At 37.2% G+C, this 21719-nt stretch overlaps 1 protein-coding gene across 4 annotated transcripts in view; it reads left to right on the forward strand.

The window, feature by feature from the left end:
- The first annotated feature begins 611 nt into the window (after positions 1-611).
- UBE2E3 (ubiquitin conjugating enzyme E2 E3) overlaps positions 612-21719 on the forward strand; it is a 79199-nt gene continuing 58091 nt past the window's right edge. Inside the window, exons 1-3 of one of the 4 annotated variants that reach the window (XM_074363986.1) lie at positions 612-807; positions 2277-2495; positions 4291-4341. In XM_074363986.1, coding sequence (XP_074220087.1) covers positions 2302-2495; positions 4291-4341 — 245 coding nt within the window. In that variant the 5' untranslated portion in view covers positions 612-807; positions 2277-2301. Of the gene's footprint in view, positions 808-829; positions 1239-1406; positions 1644-1694; positions 1834-2276; positions 2496-4290; positions 4342-21719 lie in introns of those variants that run through there. The other 3 variants (XM_074363985.1, XM_010959986.3, XM_010959985.3) reach the window with 3 other exon arrangements.

Here is a 21719-nt window from a genome sequence, read left to right on the forward strand (position 1 = left end):
AGCTTTCCTGTATGGACATTCTGACCCGGTATCAGTCAGGGCTTCTCTTTCCAGAACTGGCGTCTAGCATGCACGTCAGAACAGCCACGCAGCAAAGCATCAGGTTTGAATCCTCCTTACTCCCCTCTTCACTCTAAAAAAGCTTGAGCGGAACATTTAAAATATTGTTTTGGATTTTGAAGTTTTTCGAAGCATCCAAAGGACTGTCCCCTTTAGTGAGATGAAGGCCAAAGAGAAGTAGATGCTGGTCACCTAGTATCGAAATACTTCTCTCCTCAATACCCAAGACCCCGATCTTGCCACCCTGAGCTCACACGAGGGGCAAGAGGCAGCCTTCCTCCTCTGCTGCCGGGCCTTATTAATGACACCCACTAGTCTCCAGTTTTCCAGGGCAAACTCCCGACCACGCGACCCGGGCCCTTGCCCAGGAGTGAGGGCCCCGGTCCACGCCGGCCCCTGTGCCGGCAGCAGGGATGCGGCCAGCCCCAGGGATGACCCTGGTCCCAGCCTGCGGGGCGGGTAGTCCAATGGGCAGCCTCGCTCCGGAGGCGGGCTCAGGCCGGAAGCCACCCCGCGGCACAGCGGCCCCGCGAGACGGCGCCCGCGCCCCCGCCTTCTCCAGCACGGGCTCCGCGGCCAAGGGTGGCAGGGGCCAGCCCGCTGGGTCCCCGCCGCGCTCTTTGTCCGGGCCGCGCGCGGGCGGCCGCGTGCGCCCCCCGGGTGAAGGGAGGCACGGGGAGAGCGCGCGGGAGCGCGCGGGAAGAGCTCGTGCCCGCCGGCCGCCGGTGGCGCGCGTTCCTCCGCCAGGCAAGCAGCGAGCGAGCACGCGCGCTGCCGCCGCCGCGCCCGCCCCTCCCCCCGCGCTCGCCTCGGAACTTGCTGACTGCGCGGCCGGGAGGAGCCGAGCCGGGCGGCGGCGGCGGGAGGCCACAGCGGCGAGGGTCTCCCGCGTCCCCTCCGCCTTGCCGGGAGCTCGCACCCTCGCCCAGCCGAGCTCCCCCCCCCCCTTTTTTCCGAAGGCGCTGGGCGGCGCCACCCTCCGGCCGGAGCCCGGCACTGCACAACCCCCTCCGACTTTCAATGTTCCACACTCCCCGGCCAGAGCCTCCTCGGCTTCTTTTTTTCCCTCCCCCCCCTTTCCCCCCCCCAGCTGCCTCCATTTCCTTAAGGAAGGGTTTTTTTCTCTCTCCCTCCCCCACACCGTAGCGGCGCGCGAGCGGGCCGGGCGGGCGGCCGAGGTAAGGCGGCGGGGCCGGGGGGCCGCGTGGGGGGCGGCCGGGGCGGCGGCGGTGGGGGAGGGGGCGGGGGCGGGCAGCTTTGTTCGCGCCGGGCGCCCGCGCCGCCGATGTCCGCGAGCCGCGGCGGGGCCGGCTGGGCAGCTCGCATCACTTGGCGCCCGGCGCGGCGAGCGCTGCCCGCGGCCCCCGCGCGGCCCTCCCCACAAAGGGCCGCGGAGCTGCGTGGCCGCCGCCGCCGGCCGCGGCTCGCCTCTGCGGGCGCGGAAATTTGTTGCACTTCTTGGGGCTTTGTTTGTTTGTTTGTTTTTCCTCTGGTTTTTCTTTTTCGTTATTTTGGACAAAATGTCGGTCCGCGATGTAAAAATTGAGCGAGGAACCTTTCTGGCATGGGGAGCTTTGCAGAAGGTGCAGTTTGGATTCTGCTTTTCCCAGGGTGGCAGCTCGGTCTTGGCCGGATGAATCTTCGCTGCTGGCCGTGGAAACGGCTGGAGCAGCTCGTTAGTTGATTTTTTAAATTCCTAAGTGTTGTATTTAAAGGCTTACGTGCACAGAGGAGGAATCGCCACCTTAAATAAGCATATGGGCGATTAACAGGGTATGTTTTTCCTCTCGGGAAGGGAATTTGGTAGCTTTGACCAATGTCAGTGTGTAAATATTTAGACGTTATTAGTGACTTTTTAACATTTTTCAGCGAGATCTGTTATTTACAGTGTGTCATATGTTATTAATGCTCGTTGCCTAAGTTCCCTGGCAAATCTGTTTCTTGCCTTCTGAGAAAGTAGACAATTGATAGATTGTCTAAGGGATGGAAAAAAAATGTGAGTGGGTTTCCTAACTTGAGTTCGGTAAATCCCTGAACGCTGGCGTTGTAAGACGCATCACCTCCCCTGTAACCTTGCTGTACGATGAGATAAGTGTGAACACTTTTGAAGCCTTTTCATTAAAATACGATTTTAGGTGAAGATTACGGGAAGACACTGCTGTTGATTTATTTCTTAGATTTACATTTCCTTTCTTTCCCCCTCTTCTCCTTAAAAGTTTCCCAAGAAATAACTTCACCAAGATGTCCAGTGATCGGCAAAGGTCCGATGATGAGAGCCCGAGCACCAGCAGTGGTAGTTCAGATGCGGACCAGCGAGACCCAGCCGCTCCAGAGCCTGAAGAACAAGAAGAAAGAAAACCTTCTGCCACCCAGCAGAAGAAAAACACCAAACTCTCTAGCAAAACCACTGCTAAGTTATCCACTAGTGCTAAAAGGTAACGTGTACAAAAAGGATTAAGCACGTTGTCAGGTTGTCTTCCAAATGGTTGGACACTAGTGTTGGTTTTACATCAGTAGCAATAGTTCAGAAGTGTTTCCTTCGTGATCAGTTTTATTTGGACTTGAATGAGTTGTCATTCTTTAGGTGGTATATAAGCCACCTCCAAACTTGTTATGTACTTTGCTAACAACTTCAGTGCGAGTGTCTTTGCATAGAGATTGGACCAACGTCTGACAGGTTGTTTGAGGAGTTGGCAAGGAAAATTTGGTGAACCCAAATTAGCTGGTATATTGAGGATGTTTCCTTTTTATGAGTCATACTCTTCTTCATTGAAATCGACACTTCTAGAGATCAGCAGCAGTGCCTCTCTTCCTGAAACTTAATGATCAGAAATGGTCACGTTTGCTAGAAAATTTGTGAATTCAAGGCCTTGGCTATATGTGAAAGCAGGCTTAAAAATTGTGCGCCCAACCCGCTTTCAGTTTTACAAACGTGATTGTGAAGTCCTGCATCCCACGTATTACTTTCTGTAGTTAAGCTAAGGTTCCACCTCTGTGTCCTTGTGAGGACAAATAAAACTGAAAATTTGCCATTTGCCTTTACATTTTAGGTGGTGCTAGGTAATTGTAAACTTTTTTTTGTCATTGTGCTAATTCACTCTAAAACTTGTGGATATGCTTGACACGTTAATACTCAACAGCAGGAGAAACATATTTTGTTGGATATAAGTGAAAAATCATTTGTTTCCTGTTGATTTATATTATTTGTGGCAAAAAAAGATTCTGTCGATGGGACTCCATCAGTGGTATAATAGCGGAGTATCTATGAATTCTAGTAATTATGCGTGAGATGATTCTATAGCATTAGCCAATATCGACGTTTTGATTTTTATTGATCACAACTAAAAGAAAAAGAAAATATAAAAGCTGATCAGATATTGGCGTACTGTAGTGATTCTGAAGTACTCTTTTTTTCTATAGATTTTTCTCACTGCGTTGTATCAGTAATCAAGTATTAATAACAAGAATATTTTGTGAAATTAAAGCAGTCTTTGAAATAACTTAAAATCCTCAGTTTGTTGTAATCTTGTTGAGAAACATATTAAACACATCTTAAGTTTGAAAGCATTTTAAATTTGAATAAAATAAGAGAACTGCTTTTTTCCCCCCCTCTTAACTCAAAGCTGTCATTGTCTCTTCTCCTCCTAAATTGTATCAAATTTAAGTGCTGTACTTAAGGTTAGGGAAAACAAATACAGTTAAATAAGAATGCCAGAGTCCCTGGGAAGTTTTTCACTGGTAAAAATATTTGTAAATTTCAAACTTTTTTCTGACAGATAACATGTTGTCAAAAATTATTAATGTGCTCTCACAGCAGCCTGTTAATTCTTGCCTCGGTAAAAGTGACTTGAAGTCATTGTCAAATACTCTACTGCTTTCCCTCCTCCCTTCTTGTCTCATTTGCATATAAGCTTGCAAAGAGAATTTCTTTGGTAAAAAGTGTTTTAAAATACATTTTATATCCTTTGCTGAGTACTAGTGGAGGACTATTTCTCAAATCAGGTGTAATTGTCTTATTTATGTACAGTAGCAAGTGAGAAAAAAAGCTGCAAAGTTTCTGTGAAGGGATTTGGGTTATGCCTCTGAGAACAAAGAGGAAGCAGCCATGTTAGCATTACTGAAGGCGAAGCCAGCCTTGCATTTAACTGCATGGTGGTAGAGGGCAGTGTAATTCCCCGGTTATTCTGTACACTCTCAAATCCTTTTTGTCTGTTCTCATTTCATTAACAGAATTCAGAAGGAGCTAGCTGAAATAACCCTTGATCCTCCTCCTAACTGCAGGTAAGAAACAAATTTTGTTGTTTTAATTTCAAACTGTGGAAAAATATCAGGAGATTCATGTGTCATCCTTGGATACGTGTGCTGCAGAAGAGGCTGCATTTGCTTCTCCAGCTTTGCAAGTGGATTAGGCAAAAATTGTTTACGGTGAATTAAATTTGGGAGGAAAAAAAAATCTTTTTCGCGTGTATCACATATTTTGGACTTACTGAATATATTGATTTGTGCTTTTCGCTGGGATTAGTATGAATGGTGCTGATTTTTGTTCTGTTTTAATATTTCTGTAGAGGGTGTTTATTCAGAAGTATATTGCAGAAACTTCCAAAATTCTGCTAAGCTTTAAAGTTACTGCTTGTGTGCAGTCGAAGCTGACCTTCCAAATTTAGAAATTGCTGAATGTGGTGTTAGAAAATGTAAATGCAATAAACAAGAATGTGGTTGTTTCTGTTTGATTTATTCGTAACATGCCTTAAGGACAAATTTTATGTGTTAAGCTAATGGTGTTAGTTAGTGTTTTCTAGAGAATGCATTGTTGGAATTGTTTACATTTTAATCAAATAGCCTAATTACTTGGGAAAATTCTTAGTAATTTTGATACTTGAAATATGTGTATGAAAAGCAGTAAATGAATTGGAATTCATGGGAAGAAGTCATTTGAGTGAAACTCATGTACAGTAGTACAAGATCTTTGGTTGGTATAAGGTGCATTAAAAGTAACTGTTGATAATTTTTTCCCTGAAACATTTTTTTTTCAATTCATCTCACTTAGTGCTCAGTTTTTCAGCAGTGACTTTATGCCTTCCAAAATTCATCAAACTTAGAAAAAGTCTTATAGATAATTTGAATGGATGTATGTGTTCAAGAATGAGAGTGGCTGCTAGAAATAAGGTAGTGTTATGGTTTGGTACGAAAATGTTTTTTTTGTCTTATATTTTTGCAGCAAGCTGTGTTCACTTGTGATGATCAGACCTATTTCTGAAGTCTATTTGAGATATAATTGGGTATAATCCGGTTGCTTCTTACTGTGTGTGTTAACCCAGTCCTCTGATAAGGTGATCTGATCCTGATTTATCCAGTAAATTAACAGTTTTGCTCACATTTGTTATCAGCCATTTCACTTCAAAAAGGAAACATGAATGTAAACAGGTAGCAGTATGTCAGATCTCAAAGTATTACTGAAGAGCTGTGCTATCCAGTCATGTAGCCACTGGCCACTTGTGGCTGTTGACCATTTCAGTTGTAGTCCAAAATGAGGTGTGCTTTAAGTGTACACATCAGAGTTTGAAAACTTAGTATGAATAAAAAAATGTAAAATACCTTACTATTTAAAAAAGTATTTATTACATGTTGAAATCTTAATATTTTTGATATACTGGGTTTAGAAAATGTTTTAAAATTAAAACCTTTTTTACGAGTTTAATGTGGTTATTAGACAATTTAAAATTACATATGTGGCACACAATATTTCTATTAAACAGCACTTCTTTAGAGAATAAATAAAAGTATTTCCTTCTAGGCTTCTAAATGATATGTCAGATCTGTAGCTATTTAGGGAGGTCAAGTTAAATTTGCTCTCTGGAGAATTACTTGCAGAGGATATTCTGGTATTTCCCGTTTATAAAAGATGTAAAGATCTATCAGTTCAAGAGTCTTAAATGTTTTTAAATTGCATGTAAACATTTTTAAAGGTTTTTGTTGATTTTCTGCATAGGGCACAAACTAGTGTACATATATAAATGTAGCGCGCCCAGTAGACATGTGTTGAATGCCCTCAGAGCAGTAGTTTAGAGTTGCAGTTCCTGAAGAAATTTGCTTTTCGTGTTTAACCCAGGAATGTTTCCACAAGGTCACTGAGGATTACTTTAGAAGAAGTAGGGTCTTTCTTGCGGATAGAAAGTTTGACTTTTTTTTATTTTGCTCTTTATGTACCAAATTTCTTTCCAGTCCATGCAATAATGCTTCACATTTAGTGGTTAGACTAGTGAAATAGTGAACCTTTGGGCTTGCTTGTGAACAGGAACTTGAAATACATCATCTGTGCTTTTCCTCATCACAACTTGTGGTGACTGTCAGCTGTTGCAAATGACATCATTCAGTTCACTGGTTCTTGTAAATATATTAGTTTCTTTGTGACTGTGTGAGTGATTAAAGAAAACACAAACAAAATATGCATCTTAGTAGGGAACTAGAGAAGTTCTTTATTAGTTTGGGGACAGTTGTCTTCCATATATCAGACATAAATGATCCACATACTTTTGTGTGTTTTATTGTAAGTGTCTTCAGATTCTTTTGGGTGGAAGATCTAGTCCTGGTCCTTGAGCAGGAATTTGGAATATTGAATGGGAGTCATTTGAGGATTTTGATGGCTAAGTCTGAATTTGTATTTTTACCGTCATGTCAGGTACATTATTGTGGTGTTCTTGTAATTGACTGGTGCTTTGGTGAAAATTTTAGCTTTATAGTGATTGTACGGTTTAAATTTATTAATTTATGTTATAACCAAAAATGGGATTCTATACTAATAAATTCTAGAATATGTAGATTCATATTGCCCGAAATCTATGAAACCTGATTCTTTTGACTTTCATGTGTAGTTAATCAGAATTCCATTATGGTTTTGAATATGATTTTTACAAGCTTGTCAAAGTATGTGACACATTTAATTCTTCCTTGGGGAAGAAATGTAAAGTATATCTGTGTACATTCAGGAAAAAGTTGAATGAAATACAGGAAAACTCAACGAACCCAAAGTAACTCAGACTTGATTAAGATTTTTTCTTAACTCCCTTCCTATGTTTAATGAATAAAATAGTCTAGTTATTATATAGCTGTGTCTAAAGTATCTACACCCAGGGTGATCATAGGATAGTCTTAATTGTTAAATTAAATTTATGGCTTTAAATATGTTTGAATATATTTTGATAGTATTGGTATTTCTTTTTATGATAGTATAACAGTTTGATGAAATGTTATTTCCAATGATTTGGAATCAGTTTTATGTATTGGAGTGCCTTAGACCAAAGCATTTTAAACATAGAGATATAACGTTCAGTGACTTCAGTTTGTACTCCTTACTGTATTCTAAATTAGGGTGTAAACAGTTGTTACACCAATGAAAATGAAGGGAAATTGCATTATGGGCATTTCCTGATCAGTTTTTAGAGAAAGTTATTTATTTACTAGAATTGATGAGTGATTTGCATTTAAGACATTTATTTACTTATTTCTGTATTGAAGTATAGTCAGTTTACAATGTGTTAATTTCTGGTGTACAGCATAATAGTTCAGTTATATATATATGTATGTACATATTCGTTTTCATATTCTTTTTCATTATAGGTTACTACAAGATATTGAATATAGTTCCCTATGCTATACAGTAGAACCTGGTTTATTTTATTTATGATAGTTAGTATCTGCAAATCTCTGACTCCCAATTTCTCCCTTCCCATCAACAACCCCCCACACACACCCCTCCGGTAATCATAAGTTTGTTTTCTATGTCTGTGAGTTTGTTTCTGTTTTGTAAGTAAGTTCACTTATCTTTTTTTTAGATTTCACATATGAGTGATGTGGTATTTTTCTTTCTCTTTCTGACTTCACTTAGAATGACAATCTCCAGGTCCATCCATGTTGCTGCAAATGGCCTTATTTTATTATTTTTTATGGCTGAGAAGCATTCCATTGTATATAAATATACCACAGAGTCTTTATCCAGTCATCTGTCCAGGGACATTTAGGTTTCTTCCATGTCTTGGCTATTATAAATAGTGTTGCTGTGAACATTGGGGTGCATGTATCTTTTTGAATTTAAATTCCCTCCGGATGTATTCCTGGATCCTGTAGTAAGTCTATTTTTAGTCTTTTGAGGAATCTCCATACTGTTTTCCATAACGGCTGCACCAAACTACATTCCCACCAACAGTGTAGGAGGGTTCCTTTTTCTCCACACCCTCTCCAGCACTTACTGTTTGTGGACTTTTGAATGATGGCCATTCTGACTGGTGTGAGGTGATACTTCATTGTAGTTTTGATTTGCATTTCTTTGATAATTAGCAATATTGAGCATTTTTTCATGTGCCTATTGGCCATTTGTATGTCTCCATTGGAGAATTGCTTGTTTAGGTCTTCTGCCCATTTTTGGATTGGTTTTATTTTTTTAATTATTAAGTTGTATGAGCTGTTTATATATTCTAGAAATTAAGCCCTTGTCAGTCTCATCTTTTGCAAATATTTTCTTCCATTCTGTAGGTTGTCGTTTTGTTTTACTTTTGGTTTCTTTTGCTGTGCAAAAGCTTATAAGTTTAATTAGGTCCGATTTGTTTGTTTTTGCCTTTATTTCTATTGCCTGGGTAGACTATCCTAAGAGAGCATTGCTAAGATTTGTATCAGATAATGTTTTACCTATGTTTTCTTCTGAGAGGTTTATAGTGTCTTGTCTTAACGTTTAAGTCTTTAAGGCATTGAGTTTATTTTGTGTATGGTGTGAGAGAGTATTCTAACTTCATTGACTTATATGCAGCTATCCAGTTTCCCAACACCATTTGCTGATGAGACTGTCTTTACTCCATTGTATATTCTTGCCTCCTTTGTCGAAGATTAACTGACCAAAAGTCTGTGGGTTTTATTTCTGGGCTCTCGATTCTGTTCCATGGATCCATATGTCTGTTTTTGTGCCAGTGCCATGCTGTTTTGATTACTGTAGCTTGGTAGTATTGTCTGAAGTCTGGGAGGGTTATTACTCCAGCTTCATTCTTTTTCTTCAGTATTGCTTTAGCAACTCTGGGTCTTCTGTGATTCCATATAAATTTTAGGATTATCTGTTCTAGTTCTGTGAAAAATGTCCTGGGTAATTTGATAGGGATCGTACTAAGTCTGTAGATTGTTTTGGGTAGTATGGCCATTTTAACAATATTAATTCCTCCAATCCAAGAACATGGGATAGCTTTCCATTTCTTGAAGTCATCTTTAATTTCCTTAGTCAGTGTTTTGTAGTTCTCCACATATAAGTCTTTCACTTTCTTGGTCAGTTTTATTCCTAGGTGTTTTTGGTTTTTTTGGATGTGATCTTAAAAGGGATTGTTTCTTCACTTTCCTTTTTCGATATTTCATTGTTAGTGTAAAGAAATGCAACTGATTTCTGTATGTTCATCTTGTATCCTGCTAACCTTGCCAAATTCTTTTGTCAGTTCTGGTAGTTTTTGTGCAGTGCCTTTAGGGTTTTCTGAATATAGTTTCATGTCATCCACATATAGTAACAATTTTACCTCTTCTTTTCCAATTTAGATCCCTTTTATTTAAGACATTTATGTTCCATCTGTTTCCCAAAGGGTGTCCTTGTCCTCTCTGTTACCACTTGCCATGTGGCAAAAGTTTAGAAAGGTGCTGGATTTTTAACTCAGCCTCTGATTCTTTCCATATCTGAGAAACTACAAATATATACTCTTGAAATATTCTTTAATATGTTCAAGTTGAATCTACGTTAAGGTAGATATTCAGAGACATTTGTAAATAGTTTTTGGATGTAGACAAGGCCTTATTGGGAGGGAGGTGTAACAGTATCAAGTTATAGTATTAATATGCAAAACTTGAAAGTAGGTACTATAGTACTTACAAGTTTTGCTAATTTCCCTCTTTTTAAAAAAATTTTTACAAAGGAAGCAGTTAAGTTCTAAACCAGAAGTTGGCAACCTCTGATTTACTCATAAGCCTAATTGTCTGACCGAGGATGAACTCTGCCTCCTTTTGAGGGTCACCACCACTCTGCACCATTTTCTAAGAAAGATAGAACTTTGCTCCTCAAAGGGTGGTCTTCAGAACAGCAGCATCTTACAGGTGGGATTTTTTTAGAAATGTGGAATCTTGCCTTCACCACTGCAGAAGTACTGAATTAGGATCTGAATTTCAGTAAGAGTCCCAGGTAAATTGTATGTATATAAAGGTTTGAAAAGCACCGGCACTGGAGCTGGACTGTCTGGGTTCAAATCCCTGCTTTGGCACTTACTGACTGTATTATCTTAGATAAGTTATGGACTATTTCTTTCACTTTCTTAGCTTTCTAATGGAGATTAAAATGATACCCCTACCCTTTGTAAGTTTGGTTTAAGGATTAGATGAAGAAATGTTTTAAAGTTCTTTAACAATTAAATTTGGTCAGTGAAGTGGCCAGAGAGGGTTAAAGAACTGGTTTAGCAGTATGCCGTCACTCTTGCTGGCATTTTCTTCAGCACATCAGCATCCTACTATAGAAATAATTTTATCTTAATCAACTTTGCACCTGCTTTTGAGAACATATCAAGTAGCTGTTTTTCTGATGTTAGTAAAAGCAGTTCCTTGGAACTTGAGGAAAAAAGAAAATAAACCTAAGAACTTTGGGCAAAGGTGAACAAATAGTATATATATATCCCTTTAAAGGAATATGCGTAAGGTTAATGGTACTTAATTCAACAGAGAATTCTCTGACTGTCCAGTAAATTGTAAAAAATAATTTTCAAATAAGGGCAGTAGTTGTGTTTTTCTTTTTAAATATTCAATTGTAAGAATTTGTAGTTCTACTGAGAATGAGATTATATCAATATTTGCAAAATTTAGATTTTGAATTGATATAGTTCACCAGTTATCTAAACATACCACTTTCTTTCCTTCTCTGCAATATAAGGGGAGATTTTGGAAGTTTTTTCTAATTGGTGTATGAAGGCAGGTTGTGATCAAAATAACGTTTGATATCTACAGCTTTGTTGATTGCTTATACAATACTTGGCTTTAAACCCCCTCACATGGATAGGTTGCTTTTTCTTTTTTACTTATATATTAGATTGGTATTGTTTACATTAGCTGGTGTGTGCTTTGTGTAAGTACCCTATTTTATAAAACAAAATTGTGTGATAAATCATCTAGTCCTTTTGTTTTCAACTCTTGAAAAAAAATCCTGTAATTGCCTTTTTATAAAAACTAAATCTTACTTGGAAGCTCAATTTGTAAAACTGATAAATATAGAACTACTCTGACTGGAGAGGTGTTTTCCATTATTAATTAATTAAATTTTGGCATCAGCATAGACCTCAAAAATCATGAGGATTTTTCTTGGTACTTGGACATTACTGATCATTTTAAGTGGTATTTTATTTTTCAAGAAGCTAATAGTTGCTTCAGCACAACAGTGATACATAATCCAGTATGTTAATGCTATATACTATAATTATTTACTTGTCTACCTTCTGCAAGAGTTAGCTTTCCTTTGAAAGGATTGTCTTAAATGTTGTGTCTTGCTTCATACAGTGCATTGCATGTAAAGATTCATTAAATTAATGAATAAATTGAAGTCTGTCAAATTGACAGTAATAGAAATTCCAGGCAAAACAATGATTTTGGATTGGAGAAAATCTGTTATATATCCCGTATATTCTTTACTTTTTCAAAATTTTAATTTTTATATGATTAATCAAAGGTATTTGGCTGCCATCTTTATTACAAAAGGACACTGATTCACAGTAAGGCTAATCATTTCCCTTATATATGCCAGTGTAGCAGAAAGATTCAGTACTGTTGTGACTAAAAATTTTTTCCAAAAGAATGTTGTGATTGAAAATAATATTCTCTCCTCTCCCCTAAAAAGTTACATTTTTATTAGGAATTTATTATGTCCAATACGGATAATGCAGTCAGAAAGTGGGTGAAAACTGTATGTTCGTTTAAAAAGTTATGTGGTTACTTTGCAAGATCCCAAATTGTTTTGTTCCTTTCTGTAGGTAACCAGTTGGTACCTTATTCCCTCCTTGAATGAGTCACTGTGACAACAGATGGATATGTTTATTTCTAAGAGAGGCAACGAATCATTGTTCCTTAACATGCAAGAGCATTCGGACTGAGAATGGAGAACTTGATCTGTCATTCTCATCTTTCCTACAAAATTAAAGATTAAAAACAGAATAAAACCACTTGTAGACCTAGAGAAATAGAAAGTGTTTTTTTTCTCTTCCCATGTTGCTTTTAACAGGGAACTATGTTTAACATTTTATTAGTATCTAGAAGAAAAAACATCTTTAAACTTTTAATATTTCTCTTGCCTCTGGATCAGCAGTTCTCATCTGGGGACAAGTTTTGCCTTCCTGTCCCCCTGTGCCCCCTGCCTGGGCCTAGGGGACAGTTGGCAATGCCTAGAGACTTTTCGCAATTGAGGGGAGAGGGGCTGCTACTGATACTTGGTGAGTAGAGGGCCAGGATGCTACTAAATAACCATGCATTGCCTAGATCAACCCCCTTTAGCAGAGATTTATCTGGACTAAGATGTTGGTAGTGCTTAGGTTGAGAAATCCTGCTGTAGACTTTTGCATAATTTTTCTGTCTTACTAGTGATGCCTACTGAATACATTCTTCTATATCTTCCTCAGAGCTGCTATCCCTACCTCCCACTACTTTGATGCTATAGTTTATATTTATCCTATATATTCTGATACATGTGTGTGTTTTTATGTGAACCTACAGGAATGGCTACCTTGAGTACCTGCTAAATTATGGTCTATTGGGGCCAGAAATGCTTACAGCAGTATTTTTAATTAACTAGTCTCCTACTAGTTAGTTATACCCTCCCATGATTTAGCTTTAGGCTGGTTGTATCTTTGTGGGACTAGGAATTTTGTAGTACTATCAAGTAGAAATACCATTGGAAAATCATCAAAACTCAGTTTGATTCAGTACATTGATTGAACTACAAACAGGTTAGAAAGCCATGCTCTTCATTTGATTTTTATTTGCATCATTAAGACAATACAGAGATTATTCTATTATTGTTACAAGTCACAGTCCTTTATGTCAAACCCTTCAGGCCAGCAGTGTTTCAGTATGTAGAACTTTTCAGATTTTAGAAAGGGATTGTGATGTGTTTGTTGTATTTTATGTAACACCCCTAGTGGGACCTGGGGCAGCACTCCATAATGAGACACATTCATATTTCTACACCAAAACTGTATGAATAGTCATACTAAGTAGGATAAATAGAGACTACAGATAGTTTGAGTTTAGTTCATGTTTGGTGTTGCTGCCAAATTTTTTGGCTCCAAACTTATTTATTTATTTTTATTTAAGAACCTTTGATTTTAGAGCTTTTGGGATTCCAGAATTGTGGGTAAGCAGTTGTAGCCCTGTATTACTTCTATTACAATGACAAATGACTCCAGCTCTTTTACTGTTGGTGAAAGGGTGTTTAAAGTCTTGTTCTGCTTTTCTTTCTCTTACCTGTTTCTTAATATCGATTTTAGTTTCTCAGATGTTATTTTTGGATTGTTGCTTTAAAAAAATTTTTTTTCAGTGGCAGTACTGGGATTTGAATCTAGGACCTTGTGCATGTTAAGCACGTGCTCTACCACTGAACTCGTAATATCCTCCCCCCTCTTTTTTATTTTTTATTTTTTATTATGTTATTTTTACTTTTATTTTATTTTTTTGATTTTGGTGTTGTTAGGTTTGTTTGTTGAATAGAAGTACTGGGGATTGAATCCAGGACCTGGTGCATGCTTAGCACACGCTCTACCACTGAGCTATACCCTCTCCCCAGATTGTTGCTTTTTTTTAATTCTATAACTTGTATGCTTAACAACAAAATTTACCCTCTTGATTTTAGAGTTCTTTCTCCTTTAGGTGAAACTTTAAGTATCAGTTTCTTTTTAAGTTATTCTGTATATACTGGGTTACTTTTTCTAGTTTGCTATCAATATTCTTTTAATCATTCTATTCACTCAGGATATACAAAATTATACAGAAAGGAGGTATCTCTTAATATTAAACACAGAACTTGTCATCTTTATGTATGCATTTTGTCTTACAGCATTTGAGTGCAGTTAGGCTATAAAAGGATATGTTGAATTTTGCTAAGCTGTGTTGCATTAACAAACAAACCTAGAAAGCTTATAACATGAACATACAAACATTTATTTCTCTCTGGTATGAAGTCCACTAGAAGTCCAAGGACTCTCTTGGATAGCTCTTCCATGTGTTGACTCGGATCTGTGTGGCTTACATCTTGTAGCTCTGCCATTAGGAATGTGTGTCCAGGCAAGATAGCTAGAGGGTCATGTGCTGGCTTTTAAGTGCTTTGGTCTGGAAATAAGACATGAATTAATCACACAGCCTCAACTAACTGCAAGGTGGCTGGGAAATGTAGGGGAACATATGGGTATTCAGCAAGAAATCAGTCTCTCTCCCACAAAGGATATATACTTCATGAATAGGTGACTTTCACTCTCACTTTAGAAGAAGGAAGAGGAAATAATTGAGCACCCAGTCTGACACTGCTGGATTCCATAGTATAGTGCCTATTAATATGCTGTCTTTTTCAGTTCCCAGAACAATCCAATGAAGTATCGTCCTTGTTAAGATTTCAAAATCTAACCTGAGAGTTGTCACATAGGTAGTGCAAATACATAACAGATCCAGGGCAAAAATCTAGGCTTGCTTTTGATGTAGAAGTAAGCATTTTTGCTTTTGTACAGTGCTGCTTGAGAAACCTGGTAAAAGCATTCAGAATTGTTTATGGGTCTATAGGTATATGCTTAGTGTAAGTATATCCCATTTGTTTTTTAATGAAACAGTCTCTTGAAGGATCTAAAATACCTTATGGTTTTAGAATCTGGCAAGTGAGATCCATGTGGTGAGTTGGAGAGAGGAGTTTCCTTCTTTGGCTTGGGGTTGCTAGGCTCACCTTAGGTTGTTTTTCTGTTTTGTTTGTTTGTTTGTTTTATCATTTAGAAGCATTTTCTTTTCAGGGAACATTCCCTAGTTTACCAGCTCTCTTGCGTGCCTACTCTCTTTCCGTGTAAGGAAGGTCAGGGATTGAATACGATCGTAACAGAAAAGGCAAATCTTTATTCTCTGGCTTGTAGTTCCTTGTATAAGGCTTTTATTTGGGTGAAGAAATGACTTTAAATCTACCTCTGCTTTTTTCTCTGGGGTATTGTGAAACAGTCCATGCTTATGAATTGCTTTGAAGTTGGGGGAAAAAAATCTCTCTGCGGATAAGAATTTCTAGCTTTATGGAGGAAAACCCCAGTCACATAGGATTTTAGGAGTATTTTAATGCTGATTTCTCAGCAACATGTGTACTTAACTGTTTTTTAATGCTGGTACCAGATCTGACTTTTTATAGAAACTTGGCTTTATATTAGATCCCTCTAAATTCTATCTTGCTTTATACAGTTTTGTAGTTTATTTAAGCACTATTTTTTTCTCCAAACTTGTGACTTTATACAAAAATTATTCCCATTTATTAGTATGGGGATTTGCTTTTTTTCCTAAGACTGTCTTTTGAATAGGAGCTGGTCCATTTAGCAAAACAGACCTAATGTTTTCAGGGTGACCTGCTACGTATATATAATTCATTTTAGATCAATGAAACTAATGAGTTTTATGAATCAGATCTGTGTTTTGCATCTTATCTAAATTTAACATTAAGTTCTAAAGCTTTCAGATTTTTCTTCTGTTGACATTTCATCAATTTTATAAGGGTGTATAAGGAAACAGCCTAAGCTTGTTTTTAGCACCTGTTTTGGCTGTGATGGTCAGTAAGAAGTGATTAACCTTAAGTAATAGCAAGAGAGTAAAATTTGTAGAGTTATTAAATTTTTAAAAATCCCAGCTTCTGCTGTTTGGTCCTTGGTGTATATAATAATTGTTTTCATTTGATGATTTTTTGCAACAAACAAGACTTTGAAAGGAATTGGAATATTGCTGTGTTCATTCCTTGTCCAAGATTTAGTCTGCCTGTTTTGAAGGGATTTGGACCAGTTATGCCATTCCTAAGTTTCTTTGCTGCTTCACTGTCCCAGAGCAAATATACTTTGTCATTCTGTTTAACTTCTAGCTTGTCTGGGGAAAAATAAAGACATCTCTAGTCTGAAATTGCTTTTGGGAGTGTTGCTCCACGTGTTTTGGTCTGAGTGAAAGGCCTAGGGAAACATGAATTTTGTTACCTTTTTATTTTATTTTCCTTTACTTATAAATCATCATGATGATCCTCCCTTTATATCCATGAGACTCACTTTTTATAAACACCATTCATTCCCTTTCTGAGGGTGGTTATTTGTAGTTTGTTTTGCCATTTACAATCTTATAGGTCCTTTACAAATGGATCATTTTTTAACATTAAATTTTAGTAGGTCAAGAATCCATTTATTTAGGGTCCCCTGGAGAATTGATCTCAGAAGATTGCAGCTACATATTTTTTATGGCTTCCTATTGCTTTCTGTAGTCTCCTCAATTTAAACAGTAGCAACAACAAAATGTAGAGGGCATCATAAGGCCTTGGCTTTATGGCTTTATTTTTGTTTCACTCTTGTTTCTAAGGGTATTGGTAATATTTGTTAGATTTGTAATGTATATACACTTGTAAATTTACCTGCTATCACAGTCAGGAAAAATCTGGCATTTGAAGGGTTTGAAAACAAACTTCAATGCATGTAACCATGTGGAATTCAATGACGTTTTAACTAGTGGACCTTTAGATTTTCTTTATTTTATTTACACCAGTATCTGTTTAAAAATTTTAAAGACATTTCTGTGTATCCTCCCAGATGCTTAATATCCCCATATCCATTAGAGGACTATGCCGAGTATTCATTTTGTTCTTTTATAGCCCTGAAATAAACTTATTGCAAATGATCACTTCTCCCTCCTGCTGACGTTTCTTAATCTTTAAAATTAGCTTTTTATTATGGAGAACTTGAAACATATATAAAAGGAAATGGACTAGTGTGATGAATACGCCTGTAGCCTTCATCCAGTCTCAGTAGTTGCCAACCCTTGACCACTCTTGTTTAATCTGTCCCCATCCATTTCCCCTTCCAATATTACACTGAAGCAAATTTCAGACGTCATCTCATCTGCATTTTTAAAGAACAGATATTAAAAGTGTGCATTTTCAAAACACAAGAACTTCTTTTAACTTAACCACAAAGTCATTAGCACATCTGAAAATATCAAAGTTTCTAAATCAGTCACTGTTCAGATTTACGGATGTGTCAGCGATGTCCACCTTCCCTCCCCACAACTAATTTGAATGAGTATCCAAATAAAATAGATACTTTGTGTGATTGGTTGGTGTCTTTTTTTATCTCTTCTAATCTGTAAGTTTTCTCTTTCTCTGTTACTGTTTTTATCTTTTTCATTTTTGTAGTTTATTTAATGAAGACACATGGCTGAGTTTCTCTGTCTGAATTTTGCATATTGCACTTTTATGGCCTAGTTTAATATCTTCTTTGTGTTCAGTGTTTCCTATAAATTTGAGAGTTAGGTCAAGAGGCTTGATCAGATTCAGGAATGACACTCCTCCCACCTTCTGCCCTTTTTTCTTTTTCTTTCTTTCTTGTTTATTTATTTATTTTTTAACAAAACTGCTTCATCGGTGGTACTAAGCTTTTCCATCAGGAAATATAAGATCTGATTATCTTTTTGTGATGCTGGCAGCCATTGGAATACATCTCTGAAGAGAAACTTACCCACATCTTCTATAGTGAAGACAGAATAAGTGCTTAATTCTTTTCCTTGTTTATCGGATTTATTTTTCCTTCTGTTTCAAAATAATGAGTTATTTTCCTAGTATCCTTTTCAGACGGATTGTGAACTCATATTTGTTGTGTTTGAATTCATCATAGTTCTTCAGTATATTGCCACTATAATCCTTATAGACCTTCTTAATTTTAGTAAACTTCAACTTAAATTGCTTAGCCTTAGAAAACTTTGTATATATAAAAGTTGCATGGACATAATTTGGTGATAAAATAATGCAAATGCATGTTATTCAACTTAACCATTGCCCAAGGTATTATTTTGAAAACTGAATACTTGTTGGAGCTATTGTTTTAAGCATATGACATTCTCCTAGCCACCTCTTCATCATTTGTCAAGGGATAATTAATGTCTTAGCATTAGAATAACTGAAATACCTTCATTAGAAATATAGGTCTGTTTTCAAGTTCTGAATTATAATAGATCAAGGTGGAATGCAAAGACCTTTAACAGAATCAAATTAATCACAAGAATTAAATTTAAAAATGAACTTTACTGTCATCTAAATATACACGACAAGCAGTCTTCTTTGTCTCTTGACAGTGTTTCTGACCAGGGTCCCCTTTGGCATTTTGGGCCATGTTGTGCTTTGCCTTGGAAGGTTGTATCCTTGGACTCAGCAGACATGCTAGTAGGGCCTCTCCCAGTATTGTGCCCCTGCAGACACCTCGTACCATTTCCAGATGTTCGGGGGCAGGGGATTATCATTTTCAGTTGCAAATTACTCTTCTAGATTCCACATTTTAATGATAGCAAATCATAGTGCTGTAATAAAAGTATTTTTGTATAGCATTGCTTCACGTAGTGTGAATAATTTGTAGTAGACTTCTTATGTAAAATCTGTCATGACCTAATGTGTATGATTTTACTGCATATGTAATTGTCTTCTATGGAAAAATAGACATTTATCTTTGTATATTCCTTTGATCTTTTTATTATTAGTGAATTTGATTTTATTTAGGAAAATTTGTGCTCTCAGCAGGATTTTTCTGCCAGCCCTTTGCCTCAAACTGAACTTTACCTTTTCATTCACCTCCAGTCTCTTATTATTAACCTCGTCCCGTTTCTGAGAGATTTTTTTTATGCGCATTTAATTCTGTCATCTTTTTTTCTTTTCCACTATATGGCTTCCCATTTATCTTTAGTTTATTGAGCCATCTGTATAGCCACATCTCCACTTTTCTGTCTTGTATCTCATTCATCGTTTTGTAATCTGGCTTTTTCTCTTCTATTTTATTTTAAAAAACCACTTGGTAATCTAGCTGTGAATGTTTTCTTCGTATGACTTACTTTTAATTTCTTTTTTAAGTGCCTATCTTCCTATGTCTCTTTACTTTCAACTTCTTTTTGACATTCCTGAAATGCATCTTCTTTCTCCTAATTACTCTTCTTTAGTATTTAGTATTCCCTCATATGTATGGTATCTTTTATCCTGGCTCATCTCCCCTGGGCACTCATGCCACATTGTATCACAGCTGCTTTTTGATTATGAAATTCCTTCAGAAATCTCAGTGGTTGTTCATCAAAATTTTCTGCATTTGGCTCTTCATTTATCTTTATTTTTATCTTCTCTTAATGTATAAAAGCCCTGTGCTCTAGCAGAAGTGGTCTGTTTCTCACCTCTGGGCATAACATGGGTTTTCTATGCTCTGCATCTTTGTTTACAACTTCTCTCATTTCCTAGAATGGCTTTCATCCACCAAACAGTAGTGCTCCTTTAAGGCCCATTTCAAATCCTACATCTTGTGAAGCCTTTCCTGTGCATCTCTCTTTTGAGAGATTTACATATTGTTTATTCTCTGCTACTCACTGCCTTTTGTCATGTACTCTTTCTTCCCAACTGAACTAGGCACCAAGTCTGGGTATGGATCTTAGTTTTTTTTTTGTTGTTTTTTTTTCAACTCTTAGTATAATACTCTTGCACTACATTTTAGAATAATGTTAATGAACTTGTTAGTTGAAAGTAGTTCTGAAACTAGCCAAATTTTCAAAGATGTGGCATACTACGGGAACCCTGCTTTGACCATACCTCCTGGTTTATATTTTTTGTCTTAGTGTAATTGTTACTGGCATTTCCTTCCACTTTCAGAAATATCCCAGGTAGTATGATAAATTGTAGGGTTTTTACCCTGATGCTCTATGTGGACAGTGTTTTGCTTAGGCTTGGTGAATCAAGAGGTTCTTGTGATCAACCATTATCCAAAGCAGAGATTCTGATTTAGTAGTCCAAGGCTGGCCTGAGAATGTGAATTTTGAAAAGCATGTCTTAGGATTCAGGTACTAGCTGCACTCTAATCTTTTTTTTTTTTTTTTTTTTTTGAGAAATAGTGGTCTTGAGGCTTAAGGTCTTTGTTGGGATGAGGAGAGTGGGAAAGGGGCAAGGGAGATAATGAATTACCATGTATTCTCTATGATGCCAGAGAAGGACAGTTAAGATCATGTTTCTTAATTGATTTTAATGGCTTTTTCTAAGGTAAGCATCCCCTGTACTTCGCCTGTGTCATAATGCAGAAGTATTGGTGAAAGTGTGTGGGAGGTGTCTGCTAAACATTAAGGCCATGTGTGTACGTATATGTATGTGTGTGTAGCTAATGACTTAATGAGGGCATGAAATTTTAGAGCAAACAGCTGAAAATAAAAGTAAATCAGAACTTAATAAGATGCAACTTCAAAAGAAGATTGCACAAGCTCCAAGCACCAGAGACATCCCCAAATCTAAGTGCTTTTATTAAAAAAAAAGAAAAAAGAAAAAAAAAATTTTAAGTGCAGCATACTCTTTTAAGATAATCAGCAGAGGATGGATGATTCATTTGAAAATGTGGATTAGATTATTTGTAAATTAACTTTTAAAAACGTATACTTTTTACTTTCATTAAATATTCTTCTCTGCAGATTTACAGATGTTTTAAACTTCTAAGTGGTGGCTATTTCCCATGTTATCTTTTATTCTAGAGCATAGGAAAAGATAAAAAACTACCTTAAGTGTGTTTTGAGGCAAATACAACCTAAATGCCCACTCATGATACCAGTGCTACCATAATGACCATCATCTAATCTCACTGATGAACAAGAGTATTAAAATTGTAAAAACAAACAGAATTCATTTATTAGAAGAGAATAAATAGTACCCCTCAAACAAAGGATGTTTGTTGCATGACTGTGAAGAATGGCAGTTCCCAGTCCTCTGACATACCACAGTAGGCTAAAGATGAAAAGTTTATGGAGCATCTCGAGAAATACGTACTATAACAACAACAAAAGAATCAGACTCACAGGTATAGAAAACAAGTTAGTGGTTTCCAGAGGGGAGGAGCAGAGCAGTATAGAGGTAAGGGATTAAGAGGTACAAACTATTATGTATAAAATTAGCTACAACCATATATTGCACTTCAAACAGGGAATATAGTCAATACTTTATAGTAACTATAAAAGGAGTATAACCTTTAAAAATTGTGAATAACTGTATTGTACACCTGTAACTTATATTGTACATCGGTTATGTTTCAGTTTTTTTTTTTTAAAGAAAAAAATACAATATGAAGTAAAAGCATCAGGTACATTATATCCACTCATCAGTTATGGACAGTTGGGTTGTTTCCACTTTTTGTCTGTTGTAAGTTGTGCTGCTATGAACTTATCTATACAGGCATTTGTTTGAATATCTGTTTTTAGTTATTCAGTATAAAAAAGTGATGTTTGTCCATGTCCTTGTGTTTTAATAATGGAAATATCCACTTTTCTGGCTGTTGCACATGGAAATTCAAGGGCTTGAATTTTGCAGGCAGCAGGCAATACAGCATAATAGAAGCCCAGTTGTCAATATC

Source organism: Camelus bactrianus, chromosome 5 (assembly GCF_048773025.1).
Source record: "Camelus bactrianus isolate YW-2024 breed Bactrian camel chromosome 5, ASM4877302v1, whole genome shotgun sequence".
NCBI classification, from domain to species: Eukaryota; Metazoa; Chordata; class Mammalia; order Artiodactyla; family Camelidae; genus Camelus; species Camelus bactrianus.